Source organism: Pygoscelis adeliae, unplaced genomic scaffold, assembly GCF_000699105.1.
Source record: "Pygoscelis adeliae isolate BGI_AS28 unplaced genomic scaffold, ASM69910v1 Scaffold238, whole genome shotgun sequence".
Classification (NCBI taxonomy): Eukaryota; Metazoa; Chordata; class Aves; order Sphenisciformes; family Spheniscidae; genus Pygoscelis; species Pygoscelis adeliae.
Genome location: NW_008825285.1, coordinates 1,607,077 through 1,627,314, shown reverse-complemented (window position 1 = coordinate 1,627,314; position 20,238 = coordinate 1,607,077). Strand labels below are relative to the sequence as shown.

Sequence of the window (20,238 nt, the reverse complement as noted above, 5' to 3'; positions counted from 1 at the left end):
GTCTTATCTGTTGTGCATCTGTTCTGGGTTTCCTTTTGATATCACAGTGCTGACTGCAGGACATTTTCAACCCCGCAAAGGGAGCAATAATGATCTTACAGGGCCGAGGAGAAATGCTGTAGTGTAAATGAAGTTTGACATCTTCAAACTTAGTAAAACGCTTGGCCAGTGTTTCTGAGAAGGTTCTGAGTTTGCTGGTGTTCAAGGGGGGAGGTGGATAAGCTTTGCTGGATCCTACACTTTGGTCTGCTAGTAGTACAAAATAGTTCTTGTAGTTAAACAGTTCAAACCTCTGCGGTTTTCATGATTTGTTTTTAAAGTTTTTCAAATATTTATACCATGGTATAACGAGTCCGCTGACAAATAGTCACTTAAATATTTGGAAAAGCCTTCATTGCCACTGCAGAATTAGAGGAGATGCGGGTATGTCTGTATGATGGGGGATACTGAGCCGAAGCTTGTTACGCCATCTTCAGGTGTTGAGTTGTCCTGTCGTGTAGTTTTGGTGGGCGCATCCCTTCCACGGAGGGCTGGTGGGCTTTCAGGTGCTCTTTGCTCCCTTCTGGAACGTGGCGTTCTCCAATGTCTCTGCTTTTGTGGTAGCGCTTAAATACTGGTTCCCCCCTATTTTACTTCGGCCCCAAAGGTTGTGGTTGGAAATGGTTGTTACTGTCCTTGGCACTTCATCCCCTGGATCTCAAAGGTGTGTTAAAAGGTGGGATGGTGCTGCTGCAGCAATGTAGGATGGGAACAGCCGTTGCTCCAGGCATGGGCAGCTCTGGGGTGGCCTTCCCAGGAGATGCGTGGCTGTCTTGAGTACACCAAGCAGGTACTAATGCCGCTGTTCAAACTCTCCTGGTTCCAAAACTCACAAAGCTCTTGGTAAAACGTTCCCTGTTCCCACTGGACCTCTGCTAGAAGGAGCATATAAACTGACTGATGATACTGTTTCCAGGCACGAAAGATAATTGTAAGTATTGTTATTGTTGGATCGTAGTCACGTTTCTGATTTGGTGTTTGGGGTTTTTTAATTGACAAAATTTTCATTTCCACGCTTTTCATTTATTGGTTATTTTGGTCAGAACGTCAGCTTGAGCCGTATACAGGGAGCACTTTCTTTTTGTGTGTATAAATACATGTATGTATGTATATGTGTGTATACGTTTGTATGTATAGACACTTAGTTATTGATAGGTCTTGGATTTGAAAAATTACTTGTCGTATTCCTAAACTGTGGTGGGTTTCAAGGCACAGGCTGAAGAGCTTGACTATGGGTGGGAAAGAAAGACTGGAAACTTTGAGAGTTCCCTGATGGATTGGAGGTGCCAGGCAACAAAAAGTGGTACAGCTTGGGACTTACGGCCCCTGTAAGGCCGGTGTACAGGTTCCTAATTAAATACAGTATTTAGTCAAAATTACTATTGAATGTCAACTTGAAACACTATTTTTTTCAAATTCAGACTTCTCATTAGCATGTCAATATTGAACTGAATGCCAACTAATGGCTTAGTGCTCTTGTTGTCAGGAAGATGTCAAAAAGGATTGGGTTTTGTGGTGAAGGTTCATAAAATGCCTTGAAACCTATTGAGCTGTCAGAAGAGACGTCCTGTTACTATGAGCACGTGCCATTTTTGGCGTCAATTAAAAGATGATGGTCTTTCTATGTCAGTTAAAAGATGGTGGTCTTCGGAGCTCTGTAAATCAGGGATGTGTGCAAGCACTGGGAGCTGGGATTTGCTTGCCCTAGTCCTAGTAAAGCAGGGACGGATGAGGAATGAATTACACGTTGGGGGGTATAATTGGAAAGGGCGGGTATCTCTTCTTTTTTTTGTAATTAATATGTGAAGCCCTTAGTGTCATATTTAAGGCTCAGGGTAGAAGGGAGAATATTTTTCAAATGATTAACCTGAAAAGATGAGAGCTTACAAACTGAGCACGGGCAATGCAATATAAAATGTGGAGCTTGCTCTCACTGTCTCGTGTCTGTGAGATTTCAACAGCGCTAATAGCCATTTGATGAAAATATAAACTTGGTGATTTTGTGCTTTTGCCAAATTACTATGGAAGTGTTGACAAAACAGCTGGGGAAGTCATTTATCACATTTTTCTGAAGCCACTCATGAGATTCTTTTTAAATTTAACTGCATGGCTTTTTGCTTTAGATAGAATTTTTTTCTCTTACGGTAATCTGGGTTTGCTGTACATTAAGGTTTTGAAGACTGGTTTAAAGCGGATAATCAATGGAAAAATGTGTAACAAAACTGTATAATTTGCAAATTAGGGCTTCCTCAGAACTGCTTTGGAGGTGCTCCTTTTAGTGAGGGCCACTAATGGAAATATAAGACGACGTCTTGATACTTTAACTTGTTGTTTTTTAAGAGTTCTAAAGATCTGTTCATTGCGAAAGTATAAGAGCACTTTTCCTCTGCTTGCTGTCTGGAGTTTTCTAATTAGAAGCCAATTTTGATTGACCTGGTGGCGGTAACTCCTAGGAGGGTTGAAGGCAAGAAGGAAAGTTTTGTCTTTTGGGGCAGCAAAGGGGCCATTTCGTCTGGCACTGGGAGGTTCTGGAGCACGATCACGAGAGATGCGAAGGTTTGCGGGGCTCTGCTCGGGCACGAGGAGAGAGGAAATGCTGGTGGAAGGCGCCTTGTGTCTGGGTACGCAATGGAGGACCACGCGGGCTGCATGTAGTTGCGCTGTGGATTTTTTGTTTGTTTATTTGTTTTCCTTTAGTAGTGAGTATTAAGTTGCATTGTAAGGGCCGGTTTTTGTGGTTTTTTTCCCTCAGTAGGATTCTGGTTTGCCCTTCAAATCCAATTTCAAAGTGAAACGTGAGCTGCGAGGCTTCCTCATGGTAGAGATGAAACCTGCAGGGATTTTTGCCTGAGGTTGAAATATAGGTGAGATGAAAAAAAACCTCTGAATATTGAACAGAATCAAGTATTTTGATGTTAGTGATAACAATTCTGGAGGAAGAGGGGCCGTGTAAGAGAGGGAGACAGTTACAGTGACCTGAGCCTCATCTCGCCTACGTGTTGCGTAGGGAGTGTGTTGGGGAGAGAAGCCCCAAGAGTAGGAGCCCCTGGTGCAACTTTTTAAGGGCTCTGGCAGGCAGCACTGCAATGAAGTGGTATACAACGTAACTTGCAGGAAACTATGGTAGAGACCTGACATTACCCTGAAAAGTGTAGAAAGCATCATCTTTTAAGTAATCTCAACTGCTGTTTAAAAATCAGGTCCATTTGTTCAAACTCTGAGCTTGAAATCTTGCTAATTTGTATTTATATATGTCAAGCTGCAAAGCTCATTCCTTGTTCTTTGCTTCCTTTCAAAATTCATGCAGAAATGAATGAAAGACCCTTGTGTGATAAAGTCTTTTAAAATGAATAAAATTCACTTTGAGCAGCAGCATGCAAATGGGGTCATCTCTCTGCTTGCTGGAAACGTGGGGATTCGTGTTACCTCCTGCCATTTGCATTTCCCACATCCCAAATTTTTAAGATGAGAGCAGTTGGCGTAATCTGCACAGATGCCCTGGCGTGCTTCGACAGAAGCAAAATAACTGCAAAAGCCTGGATGTGCTCAGCCTGCACTTCTCTCTGGCCTCAAATTTAATGTAGGACCATTCGTTGGGCTTTAAAAGATCTTCCGATGAGGAAGTTTTGGCGGCGAGGAGGTAAATCCAGGCACTCTCAGCAAGTCCCCTGTCTATATGTCAGGCTGCAGAGCTCAGTGCCACCCGATACGGTCAAACAGGAGTGGCTTTAGCCATCGATCTCCATTAGCTGCTCAGGGGAACAGCATGATGACATCTCCTTTCAAAGTACCCGTTTGAAGCACCCCTGCAGTTAGCGTATGGTGTACACTCACTTAATTTTCCCAGTTTATTGCAGATTGGGGTATCTTTGTGGCGAAATGTCATCATCTTGAGTGGCTTGATGTGCTGGGAATGCAGGATTCGTGTTGGTACATGCTGGGCTGAATACAGGATATAATGGGGTTCTCGGGCGTGTATGGGGGTGGTAGGTAAAATCCATATGGCTTAAAAAAAAAAGAAGAAAATCAAAAGGCTGAGCTTTCTAAGGGAGCTGCTGCGGGGTGGGGAGGGTGAGCAGACCCAGCGTGGGGCTTTCCCTGCCCCTGCCCTGCGCCGCAGGGTTACGGGCTGGGTAGGAACAGCATGAGCTGGCACCGGAGCAGCTGGATACGAGGGCAAAAATAAAAAGAGCAAGTCCATTGCCAGCTTTTAAAGCCAGAAGGGCAGAGGATTGCGATGTGTGTTGAGCAAAAAGTATTGAGCCCTGTCCTTTCCTGGGTACTGGACGTGCTGCAGCCATGGCTCTCCCAGGACAGAAAGAGCACTGCGAGAGTTGCTCCACCAGTCTCTGTGCTTTGTCCCAAATCCCATCCCCTTTTTTTTCCACCACTTCCCAGGAACTTCACCACCACCTCCTGTGCTGTCTCCGGCCACTTGTGGACTTGTTTTCCCCCCTCGCAGGAAATGCCCAGCTCCCACGGCAGAGGAAATAGTAATGCTGGTCCTGGCCTGGGAAAGCCCGGTCCAAAACCCCCAAGTTATAAACTCAATATGAGGTTTTGAGTTGGAGCAGGGAGACGTAGTGCACGTCTGAGCGCGGTGACGTTGGTGACCGCAGAGCTGTGCGGCTGGGAGCCAGCGCAGGGTGTGAGATGGGGAGAGGATGAGGTGGGACGTGGCAGCACGTTTCTGCAGAGGGTGCAGATTGAGAGCTGACGATGTCTTTAGTTTCTAACCAGCTGAGCACTCCAGGCACCACTTCGGCTAAGTATTTACTAGCATTTTGCAGGAGGGATGCCTCCAACAGACATCATTTTGCTGCACCAGAGCAAACCCTGAATCCCCTCATGCTCTCTTTGAATATAACAGCAGCACTGAGGAATAGGTGATTGCTCCAGAAGAAAAATGATTGCCAATAACTGGTGAAAGCCACTGATTTGTGTGAGATGACTTAAAACATTGCGCTTCATCCTGTGCTTCAGCTGATAAACTTCAGTGTTGAAATAAACTCCTTTTTCGGTTTACAAAAGCTCTGCCCTTAGAAGCGATGGTGCAGATGGGGCAGCTGCTCCGGCATTCCCCAGATAGTTTCTGAGTGATTTCAGGCTCTTTCGGCTTTTGAGACTACTTGCATTTTTTTTATCAGTAGATTTTAAAATGGCTGCTTTTTCTCATAAGCATCACATCAAATGGCAAGAGAGAGATTTTTAAAGGCTGTCACTGCCAGACTCAGACAGCGACGTTTTCCAAAGAGGACTTGATGCAAATTTTAGTTTCTGTTGAGTCTGACAAACCTGAGAGAGCACAGGCTGCAAGTGGGTTTTATAACTCCTGCTGTTAAGAGTTGCAGTATTAGTGTTTCCTGGCATTTAGAAACAAGTTTAAGAACGATTAATCAGAAGAACTTGCTCAACATAGCCTCCAGTAATGGTGAGGGAGTATTTTCTTGGCTGAGCATGTTGCCTACAATTTCAGGAGGGGTGGTTGTGTGTGCACATGCAGTTTTGTAAAATACCCTGGGCTTGGTATCTTAGGAGCATCCCTTGCTCCTAATAGAAATTAAAAGAAACTCTGACGATTTGGCAACTTTCTGAAAACAACTTTCAAGTTTGGTCCCCCAAATTAGACCACTTCTATGTTTTAGCAGAGTTACTTGGTCTCCTGATGTCTTCTCTGTGCTATAATATATTAGACGTGAAGCTTCTAAGAGAAGAAACAAAAGAACCAGTTAATCTCCAGGAATTTTTCAGACCAGGGTAATCCAGGCCTGTAGACAGGTCCTTTCTATTAAATAAGCTCTTGGTTCCAACGGGCTCCTCTAAAGTATGAGATTTCCCAGCGAAAGTTGGACTTGAGTCTCAGAAGAACCCTGGTATCTTCTGCTAAGGTAAATATTAATACCGGAGCTACTGTAACAGTAGAAAAGTTTATCAGTACAAAAAGCTTACCAACAGATTACAAAGACTGTAGTGCTATTGACTTCAGATAAATGTATTTAAATGGGGATTTTTTTTTTCTCTCTCTGTGGGTTGCTCCTTCAGCCGCAGCTCAGCTCTCCCCAGCAGCAGCGGGTGTAGTTGAGTCATCAGAAACTCCAGTGCCCTCCATAGGCGCACGGTAAATTCCAAGTCCTTGTAATAACAGGGGGGAAAAAAGTCAAGCTAAGCTTTTTCTTTTGTACTCTTGTTGTCAGTCAGCATCGGTAGCAGCTCAGACTAACATCAGACTTCCAGTTGAGTCCTGTCTAGAAGCAGCAATACATTGTCCTGCTCTGAGCTTCAGAAAATACACCACCTCTTAACTTTAAAGTCTTAAAGTATTAGAAAGACACTTTGCTGGCCATCATTCAAGAAAGATTTGAATGGAGTAAGTTTCCTGCAAGCCGTCCTTGCATAACCAGCTCACTGGAGCTTTAGCTCAGAGCCGTGTTGTGTCATTAGATAAAGCCAGGCGTCCCTCACCAGTTGCATCTTCTCCTAATGCTGGTTGCAGGAAACTGAGCAAACCGGTGCGCCTACTTTTTGTTTCTTAATACCAGGGAAAACCCTGATTATATATATATATATATATTTTTTTTTTTTTCCCCTTGGTTAGGTGTGTAAGAAAATAGCATGCGAGCAGTAGGGCTGCTGTGTGGGAACCACGAAGGCTCCACTTCCTCTTGCATGGGAAGTGACATGCTAAATGTAAATGAGTGGTTTGATATCCTCAGGATGTTTACCCCGGTTTGTTCGGCATGTTTCTGTTAATTACTATCTTGCCATTAATTACTGCTGATTCCTGGTAGGATTTCAGTTCAATTCCAGGACATACACGGACGTTACTTAAATGTAACACAAAATAATAATGCTAGCCCGTGCAGGGCTGACCCGTCCCACCTCACCTGGAATAATCTCTGCCTTAGTGTTTTTATTCCCATGCGTTATCTCCATTTTCCAGGAGCGCATGTGGACCCCTTGGTGTAGCTGGTGGCTCCCCCGAAGCACCGGCCTAGTCCAAGAATTGTACTCACGGTTTGCCTTAGACGTATAATATCGATGCATTACCAAAAAAATACGAGTTGCCAGTGACTTTTCTGATAACGTTGCCCCTCATGATAGGCAATATTGCCCTCTACTGGTTAATTACAGGTTAAAGGATCCATATTTTCCCCTTTCATACGGCAGCACTTTGCTATGAGAAATTATTTTTCAGCCCTTCTTGCTTGGAGCAGAAGGCAGGTTTTGGTCCTAATGCAGCTTTTTTGGATGCTACAGCTCGTGTTTGATTTCTTTTTCCCCAGAAGCTGCTTTTCATTTGGGAGAACCCAGTGCACCAGAAAACCAAACTTTAATTGTTGTTTTGAAATGTTAGTAGTAATGCTGAATCCCTCATTTTCAGAATTAACCCTTGGAAATGTAACCTCTCCAAACTGGTTTCGCAGTGAAATAACTGCAAGGTTTTTAATTATTATTTGCATTAGTAGAATAAGACCTTTTCCTTAACGCTGTAATCCGGATGCCGACTCCAGCAGCCCCCGATAATTGCCCCTTTCCCTGCCCCATCTGGGGCGGCTGCACAGTGAGCTGGATCCAGGCACTGAGCTGGGTTAAAAATAAGGTTGCAAAAAGAGTGTTATTTTTAACCCGGGTCAGTCCCCTGCTCGGGTTCACGGCGCAGCTGCCCAGCCTCTCACGTGGGTGCGCTGGCTTGGAGGCACGGGAGACAGCAAGAAGGAGCCATGGGGGGAACCAAGGGCTGGTTAAAGCCAGAGCACCCTGAAAGTTGCTTCTGAAGTGGATATTCCAGCTCTGAACTCAACTATGGACCCCCCCCCTCCATACAACTAGTCTTCCTGAAAGCCTTTTCCAGGACAATAGCACCACTGACAAAACTCCAGCAATGTTTAAGCACTTTTTGGTGGTGATGCCCTGTGTGGCTGACCTTTCCCAGAGTAAATTCTTTTCAAGTAAGTCTCATATTTGCTATCTATACAGCTAGCTTTATTCACAGTCTGGCCTAAACGTTTCAAATAAGTTTAAATATGTAGAACAAGAGAAAATAGTTTATGCAAATTACACTTTAGTTTTGCTTTGCAAGGTGTGCTGAAGATAGATGATCAGAGGAAAGGTCTGGCGGCTTATAACCGTGCACAGCACCGTAGTCGATTCAATATTTGAATCACAGCCGATGTGATGTTACGTCATTTAACTAATTTGTGGTGCCTGCTGTCCTGCAACTCAGAAAGGGGAAAAAGTTTGGACAATTTTTGGGGGTCTATTTATTGCACTAAAACTTGTCTTTACTTCAGGGGGAGATGGAAAACTGAATGACTCTGTTGGGTGATCGAGATGGATTTAATCCTTTCAATACTTAAAGAGAGCTTATAAGAAAGATGGGGACAGACTTTTTAATAGGGCCTGTAGCGATAGGACAAGGGGGAATGGTTTTAAACTAAAAGTGGGTGGATTTAGACTAGATCTAAGGAAGACATTTTTTACGCTGAGGGTGGTGAAACACTGGCACAGGTTGCCCAGAGAGGTGGTGGATGCCCCATCCCTGGAAACATTCCAGGTCAGGTTGGACGGGGCTCTGAGCAACCTGATCTGGTTGAAGATGTCCCTGCCCAGGGCAGGGCAGTCCAACCCCCCGTTGGACTAGATGACCTTTAGAGGTCCCTTCCAACCCAAACGATTCTATGATTCTATGATTCAGCTGCAAAATGTGCTGCCTGCGTAGTGGTGGGGGGAGCGGCTCTGCATCCCGCCAGGGCTCCGCCATGGGGCGAGGGACGGGTAGGGGCAGGGGCAGACAGCCCAGACATAGGAAGTACAAGTTACTCTTCAGGAGGAAAACTGGGTAACTTTGTAGTCTAATCAAAGTTAACAAACTGTTTGACTTCAGTTGCCACTGTATTACGTGGTTGTGGCATGCAGATGCAGCCCCTCTGGTGTGCCGATGCTTTCACAGCGTACCCCAAACAGCAGAGTAATGCTGAGGGCAGCTTAAGACAGAATTTTCTTGCAGTATAACACAGGTCAGCTCAGCTTAGCAAAAATGCTAATTACAAATCCTTGATGACAGAAAGTTAAGGAGCTTACGAGGAAAGGTTTAACACTAACTTCCAAAGGGATGCTGGCTCCCTGAGTTCAATACTGAAGAGTTGTGCTCTAGGTTTTAGCATAGATTGCCACCTCTTTTGGGGCAAACGGTGGGTTTGAACAAGTTTGCAAACAGTCCCTTCACCACTTGATCTCAGCGGATGGTGTCTAAGCGTTTCATACCGATTCCCACCCTCAGCCACGAGCCCTTTCCTTGCGCTTCAGCTGCAGCCGTGTTGCACAGATAAACCCCAAGCAGGCACAGCCAGTTCCTGCACCTCGGACCGGTGCAGGCAGAGCAGGCAGCGTGCCGGCAGCACCAAGCAGAGTCAGGGCTCTCCTGGGTTCGTCGGGCTGGTGCAGCACCTTCAGCTGATGTGACGGTGCAGTGCAAGGTCTGGCTTTGGGAGTTAGTTTTGGATCATTTTTGAAGGAAAGAGAAATATGCATTACAGGAATTGTCTGTCTGTGGGGTTTTTTTCTTGGTGTATCATCTTTCACGGAGCAACTGAACTACGAACTCCGCTGGAGGAGGGGACAGTCCTTCCTCTGGGCCATTTGCAGAAGAGCTGCAGGTGGAGGACACCCCAGGCAAAGCCTTAGAGAAGGCGTATCATGACTCTTTATAGACAAAAAGTGGCATAGTTGTGAGGACTTGTCCCAAAACTCACAGGAGGTGTGTAACGGGCAGGTACCGTTGTTTTCCAGAGTCAGAGCCATGCTCATATCATCAGGAGCTGAAGGCTAAAACCTGCTCTGGAAAGCAGCTCTCATGAGATTTAGTAAAGCAGGACAAGCTCTCCTGCCTCTTCGCTAGGTTGCAGCTGATTTAATTGGAGTATGGAATATCTTTTGCATTTTTATATTTTATTTTAAGTTGGACTCAAGCAGTGAGTGCTTGCTGGAAGATCTTTCTGCGACCTCATTAGGTGCTCAGCATTGTGGGGTTGGTGGCACAGCTCAGGTCCCAGAGCAAGGGAGCTCTGCGGGAGCATTCACTGCAAGCAGCAGATCAAGGACGCGTCAGGGTGCAAGAGGGCCAGCATGCAGCGATGCTGCGGGTACGTCACCAGGGATGAGCAAGATGATTTTGAATTCTTCCAGTGTTAAACTGTGCCTTTCACACCAGCTGAATTAGACTAAAGGTGCCAAGATTGATCTCTAGCGTAGTTAGGAGTAATTTCTTGGGGTGTGTGTAGAGCATCTGATTAATACTTAACTGCATTAAGTGTTAGCGTCTCTGATCGGGGTGTCTCTGCGATGCGCGCACACAGAGCTTCGAGATGGCCTCAGCGCATTTCTCATTCCTGCATCTGCTTGCCGATATAAATTTTAAACATGCCTCAAGCAAGACTTTGCACATTAAAAAGAACGCCATGCAGTTTGTGTTTCCATGGGAGGGGAGGGATCTCCTATTTCTGGTGCACTATAATTTGTTAGGAAGTGAACTCTTGACTCGTTTTTGTATGTGCAACTGGTGTACATGGGTTTCCTATGCTTTTTTTTTTTACTCCTGGCACTTTATAGGCTTCATCTTCGTAGACCTGGTATCATCAGACTGATACGTGCTTCAGTGCTGTTTGTATAGCGTGCAAAATCCCGTAGCCTCTTATGGGTAGTGCCAGCAATTCTGCATCTGGCATTTTCTGAGCTTTTCCTTGCCTCTTGTAGCTGAAGCGCTGTGCCCCATGCAAGGGGAAAAAAGCCATCCTGCCAGTCCTCTCCTACTGCAAGGAGACCCACACACCCAGAGTTTTACATTGGTATGATGCAGGCAGGCGGTGTCTAAACGTGGAAATCCTTGGTGCTATCATCACTTGTGTTTTTGTCTTGCTTGCTTGTGCCTTTGGAAGTGCAGGAGACTCCAGGGTAAAAAAGTGTGAGCGTTGGGGGTTAATCGCCTGGGAAAAAGGGTCCTCTGCATAATATCCATGCACATCAGGCGCTCAAATGCACGGCGGGATGATGTGAGGCATGTCTTGGAGTCCTTTTCTCCTGCGAGGCCTCAGGTGCCGCATTGCACTGTGAAATGACTTTTTAAACATACCTTGCCTCCTTTTCCTCATGCTCTCAGAAGCATCTCCCCATGTACAATTACAAGGTAAAGACAATGCAACCTGTTTTGTTTGAAAGTGTCGGTGGTTTGGTGCACACAATGAAGTGGGCATTACTGCTCTTGTTCCTTACTGCATACGTGGTGCTTTTGCCATCTTCAAAGCATTTTCCAGCCATGAACTAAGAGCACACGCATTAGCTGAGAGCGCACACCCCTCCCTAAGCAGCTGATGCCAGGCACATCCCACGAAAAACTTCCAGAATGTGACACACCACTTTTGATGCAAATAAAATGACGCCGTATTTCATCAGCTCTATTAAAAGTACTTAAGTAATTGAATTAATGAAACTCTAAAAAGCCTTTAAGAGACAAATGTGGTACGCACCTTTCTTCTCACTCTTTTCTTATTTTCCCCGTTGAATGTCTTTTGTTGGCTTTTTTTATTTGTTATCCTACTGTTTGCTTTTCGATGCGTGGTTTTGCTGGGTTTTTTTGTGTTATGATAGCTGATTTCTCTATTTTGCAGCATCGGTACTGTTATAGTTTCTGCAGCAAAGGAAAGCGTCATCTGCAAAGTAGCATGAGTATGACTGGAAATACCTCATCTTTCATATTAATTTTTGCAAACACTGGGTTTTTATTTCCATTGTGTTCATTCGCCTTTGCTGTGCGTACCTGCCTTGCCCCCTGGACTGTGCTCACCTCTTACATCTTCAGCCCGATTTCCCATCTTCATGTGATCTTTCATGCTTCTCTAACCATCCTTCCAGCTGTGGATGTCCAACGTCCAGCCCCTCCGAACCCACGTTGGCTTTGTTTTTTTCCCACCATCCCCGTAGCCAGCTTGGGTATTTCTTCCTCCTTCCCCCCGTAGCTTTTCCTTGAGCAGGGCCAGCCCTTCCTAGGCAGACAGTCCAGGCGAGGTGAGACAAGATGACATGCTCTGCACAGGACAGAAATATCATCCAGGGCCATGTGCTCGGCTCACTCACCCTGCCTTTTGGGAAAAAGGAAACAGTGGCCCCAGAGTTGTCATATCCTGCTGACTTTTTTGGGTGGCTCCAGTGTGGTGAGAGGCCATTGATGGAGCTTTCTGCTCCGGACGCTCCCCGATCTGTAGGTAGACAGGAGTATCTGTGAGCTAACCGCAGCCAAGGCAGTAGTTTAGTGACACCCAATTTCCAGCCCAGTTTGAGGTTTTATTTCAGGCTGAATTTAAGCATTTTGGGTGCGGCTCACATTTCTTCCCCTCTTTGCTTTTTCAGGGGAGGCAGATGAAGAAGCCTTTGCTGAGGAGTGCAGACGGAGAGGACAACACGCCCTGCCTTTCCAGCCGACCAACCCTCGCCTGCTAAAGTCTCACAAGCCTGCCAGTTCCCCCAAATATGCCTATCATTACAATAGCGATGAGGTGGAAGAACAAGATAGAAGCCGGGTTACAAGCAGCTTGGAGACCCCTTTTTATTTATCAGGTGTGCACAAGCATGTTGATGAGAAATGCACAGAAAAGGAGCCATCAGCTAGTCAAAAGGAAAAAACAAAAAGCCAAGCAAGAGGTTGTTGCTGTGTGTTGACTTAATGTTAGCTCCCCGGTAGATAATAAACGGCAGCTTGTGTGCCTTCATCCTGCATTAGCTCTGCTCTTCAATTTAGTCTAGTCTAGATTCACAAATGCCCTGGGATATTCAAGGATCCAGGGCAAATACTGTTATGCTGCTGAAGTGCCTACGCTCTTTGTTCTTAGAAGTGAAGGCCTTTTAGAGATTAACTCATCACAGTATTTTGCACATTCATTTATTTAAATTGTGCTTGGCTTCCTTGCCGAAGGAGAAGTTCAGCAACTTGATACTATTTCTGGAAGCTGCAATTTTAGGCACCTAAATCCTAATAGAGAGGGCTAAGACTGTTCAGGCAAACGCAAAAGTGCAGTGACTGTCCCGGTTATTTTTGGAAGTAATTAGTCCTTTGATATATTTCCTGTCTGTAATGTTTCGGCAATATAGTCCAGAGGCTATCTTGGACAACAAAGTCCTCTTAACTACTTGATTTAATTTGAACCTGTGGTCAAAGATCATCCAGGACTGCCAGGACAGGTTTTTCTGAAACATGAAGACGCTTTTCTACTCGGATGCCCAAACCAAGGGCCCTTCTCAGTAGTGCTGAATTAGGTGAAGTGCTGGGAAGCGAGAGCGTATGAGGCTCCTCAGGGTGGTAAACACAGCGCATGAAAAACATGCACTGTACCCCAAAACATGCACTCACATACTCCCAGTGCTGTACCAACTGCTGCTGCGTTTATGAGCCTTTAAATCTAAGTGTCTTCTGTGTGGAAGACCTGAAGATATCATGTGGATGACAGCTTGAAAAAACGGAAACATTCAGATAAAGGTCTTCCTGATCAGTTGCTGGAAGTTTTGTCTCTTTAGGGATGGCTAAGTTGAATCTTTTCTCTTAAAAAAAAAAAAAAAAAAAAGTTTAAAATTTCTCTATAGAAGCCTGGATGTACCCTCTGGGCTGATGTTCTGAAATCTCCCATGCAAGGGTTACAGGTTCTGTCTCCTGTGTCGGTAGCTGTCAAAACAAAACTTTGGCTCTGCATTTGGAGACCTGAGGTTCTCTGCAATCATAGCAATACTTCGTAGTGGTTTCCAAAGAGCATCTGAGTTTGACACGCACCTTGCAACTTTTGGAGCAATTTTTAAGACCACTTAGGACTTCTTGCTGTGAATCTATTTATGCTCCAAGATGCACAAGTTTGCCATTAAAATGAATTTCTAGAGGTATTTTGCACAATCACAAAATCCTCTCTTCTACCAGTAGATTGTGAGTTACCATAAAAGGTTCGGGGTGAAAACTTGATTACAGTAAGACTAAGGTTTTACTGTTGCTTTAAATATTTTGCCTGCTGTTCCCCTTATGGACAGGGCTGCTGAAGGACTGGTTGAGTCAGTCATAAAAACCTACGTGAGTGTCTTAATCCCTCCCTGGGAAGTTTGTGCACAAGCCCTGGCCAGTAATGCCATTTTTCATGGGTGTTCACCTCTGCCGACTGCCTTGCCCAGCAAGCAGGCTTCACCAGGACAGCTCTGTACTTATACAGACCACTTACTTGCTCCCGCTTGGCTTCTCATTGATCACTGCAACAGCTGCCGTGCTTACACGGGCCAGCGTTGGGAAAGAATAGCATCTTTTTCTGCCTTGGTCCAAAGCCCACTCGATTCGGTGGCAAATAGTTATGTTCAATGGCCTCAAACTGGGTGCCGTTCCACCGTGAATCAGACGGTTTTGCCACTGCTGGCGTGTGGCTCTTGGCAGCAAGACTGCACGGCAGTTTGAGACGTTGTCCCAGTTAGAGCACCTCAAGCAAATCCTCAGTTGTCAGTGATTCACCTGCAGTGAGATGGTTTTCTTTTCCCAGCTCTAAGAGTGGGAATGTTTACTTTGTAAGTCTGTAGCAATTTAAATGAAGGAAAAGGGGATAGGTTTCATCTTGACTGGGCGGTGGGGAATCCCTCTGGAAGTGGCTGCCTCTCTCTAGCACCCAAGGAGAAAGGCTGGCTAACTCGTTTAGACTGCCAACCGATATCCAGAGGTGAGATGAATCCTCTCCTTAGTCAGGATTTCCAGTCATTACAGTAGGTTTTTAATAAAAAAAAAAAAAAGAGTTAAATTTGATTCTCCATCTAGCACTGACACTTTGCGTTTTAGTAGAAATTGCTCTGGGTTTGATGTTGTTCCTGGTTTCATAATAGCCTTTAGAATAAAACTTGTACTCTGAAGTCGCTGTGTATCTCAAACAGTGCTCTAGCTCCACCCAAGTAATTTTTTAATAAGAATTCAGATACTACAAGTAATGCACTGCCTGATTGTATGATGTATGGCTGACTGGTGATATCCAAGCTGTACCAAAGTGGTATTCATGCCAGCAGAGACCTGGGGGTTACAGCCACTAATGGTAGGGGTAGCGGTAACTACCCCTAAAAACCTGCTTCTCTGGATTTGAGAGTTTTGATCTTTATCTAGCAAGAATGGTTGAAATGTTTAATTGTTAAAATACTGAAAAATATACGATATGAAAGATCATTATTTGCAAGATAATATTGCAAGGTTTGCTCTTCCTTTTGAATGAAATAGCTTGCATTAACCTAAAACTTACAACATTAATAATTCATTTTTGCTGCATTTTCACCCGCTGGTGTCTCTGAAAAGGAAACCACTTTAAAAGAACTAGCTTAACTAATCTTGATCCTTTCCTGGCATGGATTCCTCTGCTGGAAAGTTGAGCTATTTGTACTTTATTACATCTTTAATGCAGTCTCCGTTCTTTTTACCGACATACGGTTTCCTGAGTTACACATTACTAACTAATAAAATTGATGTGCTTGGTTATCCAAACTAATTACCATATAATTCCCTCACATACTTGTATTTGGGCATGTAATGGAAAGAGAAAGGAAAGCAAAGCCGCTGTTTTCTGTGGAAATCTAATAGGCGAGGAATGCTGGAGGTGGGAGGGAGTTCACTCTCCCTTTGCTCCACATCCCCTGCCTGTAACTGTGCGTGAGTGGGACGGGGTAACAGACGTACTCTTCTGCGGGCAGAGGGTGGGAAGATTGCCTGGTGGATTTGGAGGCTGGGTCGTTGTTCCCTGGCTTGGCCAGAGCTGCCTGTACGCATATCTTTTTGGCTGCTAGTACGAGAGCATCCCGTTACCCATTTGCTTCCCATAGAAGGTGGCTGGGTTGCACATGGAAGGGCTTCCAAGGCTGCATAGCCTTGCAAGCTTTTGCTTGCCATGTGGGAGTAAAACCTTGGACTCTAGTTAGTAATAGTGTTACCTTAATTAATAGCAGGCGGGCAGGTTGTATCCGGCTTGGTATGTTCTTGTAGCAATTCTAGGCAGAATTGGTAATGAAAATAGTATGGTGAGCAAGCATGAATGAAGGCCCCAGTAAGTTGCTAAAGCTTTTCAGTCCCCTAAAACATCAAAGTTGGAATTACATCACTGGGTTGGCCAGTGAAACTGGAGAACTTGGCCCTTGGATTTAACAGTGCGGATAATTAAATAGTGGAGCGGCATACCTAGACGGGGTGGGATGGTTTGTCACCTCAGGTCTTTATGTAAAGGCGGGTTCTCTCTCCGCGATCTCTGGCATGGGCAGGAGCTGTGGATGAGGCGAGAGAATTAATAGGTCAAATTGTGGTGTGTGTTGGGCAGTAGCTCTGGCTGAAAGAAGGGAATGTGAAAGTGTAGTGTAAAGCTGTAATTGTAAATTGAGTCACGCATGAAATTATACTGAAGCTGTGATCTGGGGTGAATTTTTATATTGGCATATGCAAGTGTGGTCAGTCTAAAGTAACAGATGGTGGCTGCAACTCAGAAGCAAGCTAGCTACCTTTTGAAATAACAATTTGTTGTTTTGACTAGAGAGGTATTTCTAAGAGCAGAAAATTAGAAAGCACGCTACAGAACCCAACACGCACGCTCCCCACTGCCCTGTTAAAGCTCTGTGTGCATGTTGGAGCCATGACTGCTTTGCTGGTTTGAAGGAGGGCAAAAGAATGGCTGCAATCTTAGCAAAAACTTAGTAGTTCTTGAAAACCATTTTCTCTGGGACTTGAGCAGAAAGCATGAATCCCTCCCACCCCCAACCTCAGTGCTTCAGAGCCTGAAAGTGGAAGGAAGCTCCTCCAAAGTCTTCACCTTTGCAGGAGATCTATAAAAATCAGGCCATGGCCTTTATTACTGACTGATGTGGGTCAAGAAGCAGAAATGCTGCGTGTTAATCATCGGTCGTGACTGAACACCTTGTTTCCTTCTGCTGACTCCTGCGCTCTCCTGTGCTGGCAGAAGGAAGGTGGAGCAGACCCGTCGCTGCCCTCTGCATCCTGGTAAAGCAGGCAGACGTCAGGCAGGGCAGGAAGAAGTAGGTTACCACAAATGGGTTGGGTAGGAGCATTTTCCCCAGGACGCTTGCTTGTCCCTTTGGATCAATCGCTCGATACGCACACTCCCTTGCAGTTGCCTCCCAAGAATGTGACGAGTTTCATAGTGACTGAACAAACCTGTGACTTTGGAGGTGCAGATGGCAGAGAAGTAGAAAGCTAGAAGGAAAGTCAATCTGGGACCCAGCAGAGAGGCTTCCCAATTTGTTTTGGTCCTTGCTGAGTGGCTGAGGGAGTTGCTACTAAGCATTGTTAGAAGTTGGTTTCGGTCTTCGGTAGCTTTTCGAAAGCTGGAATAGCTTCTGTGCTCTACGGTTCTTCTGGAAGTAGAAGAGAGGGGGATGAAATGGGAAGAGCGAGTCAGCAGATGCTGTTTGTTTTAGACAAGAATTATCCAGGTTGTAAGACAGGTGTAATTCCAAATGGTGTGGATTCTTGCTTCATCCATCTCTGCTCCTGGCAGCTGACAAAAGCAAGAATGTACCAAGTTAGGCTGATATCTGTCTGCATTGGACTGAATCTGTTTTCCGACTGTCAAATCTTGGGGAAGCTCTCAGCAACCTGTTCTCCCCCCACCCTTCTCTAAGACTCTCTATCTTAATGTAACACATTTCTAGACTTTAGATAGCTAACGATGGCTTCTAAGGGTGGAAATTTGCAAAGCCCATCTCCAAGGCCAGAACTGTTTGGCTGAAGCCAGTTCAGTCAGGGGACTAACTATGGGAAGTCTCCACGACTGCTTCGTGATGCTGGAGACTCGCCAGGACACAGGTTCACTGCAAATTAATCAAATAGTAATGGGGCTGCTGCTTCCTAATTCAGATTTTGTTCTCTCGTGACTTTGGGGCTAGTCTTGTAACCAAGGCAGCTAAATATGCTTTTAATTAGTGCTGGTTGAAGTATTCAAGTGAAATAAGCACCAAAGGGTTTCATCTTTAGTGTGCAATTTTTATTTTTACTAGGAGCTGCTTCACTTGTTCAGATCAGGTTTTTGGCTGTTATCACCCAGCATAGCATCACTAGTGCTAACAGACTGGCAAAGTTTGACCTATCCTTTCTTCTTAGGTGGGGGTAGAAAAGGAAATGGTCAAGAGTGAAATTATTTATCATAGCAGGCTCGAAACAGAAAAGGCCTGGCAGTTTTCTCTTGAGGAATACTCTGTATTTGTGCGTTATCTCCTACTTTGGCCAATCTGTGTCTGTGTGTCAGTGATAACACTTGAAAGATTTCCACTTTTCACCCTTATCATTCCAGAGGCTGGTAGGAGACCATGTTGTCAAATGCCTAGATATCTTCATACCACATTATTTTAACATTTGAGTTGCTTCATTTAGAAGACAATGAATTATGTGGCATTCATTTCAAGTCATAATTTACATTGACTCACAGTCTTTTTAAGGAAGAGTTGCTAGAATTGCTTTCAAAATCTCAAAGATTTGAAGAAAATGGACTGTTGCAAAAAAAAAAGTATTATGATATAAAATAGCAGTATAAAACGCAATCATGCCTGTATGTGGAAGCCTTTTAAAAATACTGCCAGTGTTTTGAGAATGAAAAATGAGAAAATTATGAAGCTAATAACCTGTTAGGGTTTAATGATCCTTTCCCAAATATCTGTGTTAATGTTTCATAGTTATTACATGAACTAGTTCTGATCATCTGATATGATGCTGTTTTTCCCTCCAGTAAAGGGAAGAGTCCTTTGAATAACACCCTTCAGATGACTGATTCTCAAGAGTCAGCACGTCTCTTCCGCCTCCATTGGCCTCTGTGGGAAAGCAAAGAGATGCTTGAGCCCTTCTGGGATGTCTCCCCTACAGCAGTAAATTAAATGCCAAGGGGTCCTATTTTTGACGATGTATAGGTGACCGAGGGGCTGACATTGAAGTAGACTTCATGGATGGAGTTCTTAATTAGGAGATGTCCATGCAGCGTCCCCGGGGACAGGATTGTAGCTCAGGAGGGTGGCAGGGTGCAGGGAAAACGCAGCGTCATCTGCAATTCTGCAAAGCACTGCCAGTTTTTCTCTTCCTTAAACAATAAAACTGGTTTCTACTCTAACTTTGCGCAGGCTAATCGCTCATGGCAGAATTTCTAAATAAATATCCTGCTTCTTGGCTCAGATGATTGCAAAAGATGAAGTCATGCTGTTGATACAGCGTAGGAGCTAGAATGATAACCTAGGAACAGTTTCCCTTTGCTGCAAGGGAGTGTATTTCCTCTAATGCATAAGCTTTTGATAATGTCTCAAGTGATTTTAACCCAAAGACTATCTCGTGGTTCTCCCCAAGTCTTAAACTTAAACCGAAGAACTGCAGTTCTGCCGTGGGCACAACCCTAATTGCACTTGGGAGAAGCTCTGATTAGGAGCAAATTTCATCCCCAGCGTGGCTTCATACTCCTCCGCCCTCCCACCGCTTCCTTTTCCCATCTTAATTTTGCTATTGGTGCTAAATTAATGGAGAACCGGACGCAATGGTGGCACGGCTTCCTCGGGGTCACATCTGCCTGCCTGCAGACAGAATGGGGGAAAGAAACAGATTTCCAGACAGGCGGATCTGTGCCCTTCCTGGGCTGTTCCTCTGACTCCCAGCCTTGCCCCTCAGCTGGCTTGCAGGGGCTCCTCCGCTCCATGCTGGCCCTGCTCATTGGACTGTGCTGATTCCCAGTGGCAGAGCACCGCTGTGCTAAAAGATCCCTCCAGCTATCTCAAAGCATCACAGAATGATTATCTGAGGGAAATGTTTGCTAGCTTCAAGTTCAGATTTAAAGTGCACTTGGGTAGATGTGGTGTTGGTTCTGCACAGTTCACTGTCCGTGCAAGTCTGCTTGCAAGTTGCATTTTACTGCAAGTTTGGAGGAAAGAACGAGATGCAGAGCAAGAACTGTTTTCCAAGCATCTTTGTGGGGAAAAAAAAATCGTTGAGATGATGATCACATGGCTGGAAGCTTGTGCCTACTGAACCGGTAGCAAATAATTGTTGCTTGAACTTAATACTTTCATGCACCATTGGAGCTGCAGTAGAATATAACCTATGGTGCATAGTTAAGCGTGAGCAGGCTGATGACCTGCATATAAAATGCGTATTGGTAAACACTGAGCACCTTCTTATTC

At 44.9% G+C, this 20,238-nt stretch overlaps 1 protein-coding gene across 3 annotated transcripts in view; it reads left to right on the top strand.

The window, feature by feature from the left end:
• Nucleotides 1–20,238, top strand: part of DNAJB6 (DnaJ (Hsp40) homolog, subfamily B, member 6) — a 63,380-nt gene that overhangs the window by 41,006 nt on the left and 2,136 nt on the right. For 2 of the 3 annotated variants that reach the window (XM_009329886.1, XM_009329887.1), the window contains exon 9: nt 12,442–18,590. In XM_009329886.1, coding sequence (XP_009328161.1) covers nt 12,442–12,755 — 314 coding nt within the window. In that variant the 3' untranslated portion in view covers nt 12,756–18,590. Of the gene's footprint in view, nt 1–12,441; nt 18,591–20,238 lie in introns of those variants that run through there. The other variant, XM_009329888.1, reaches the window with a different exon arrangement.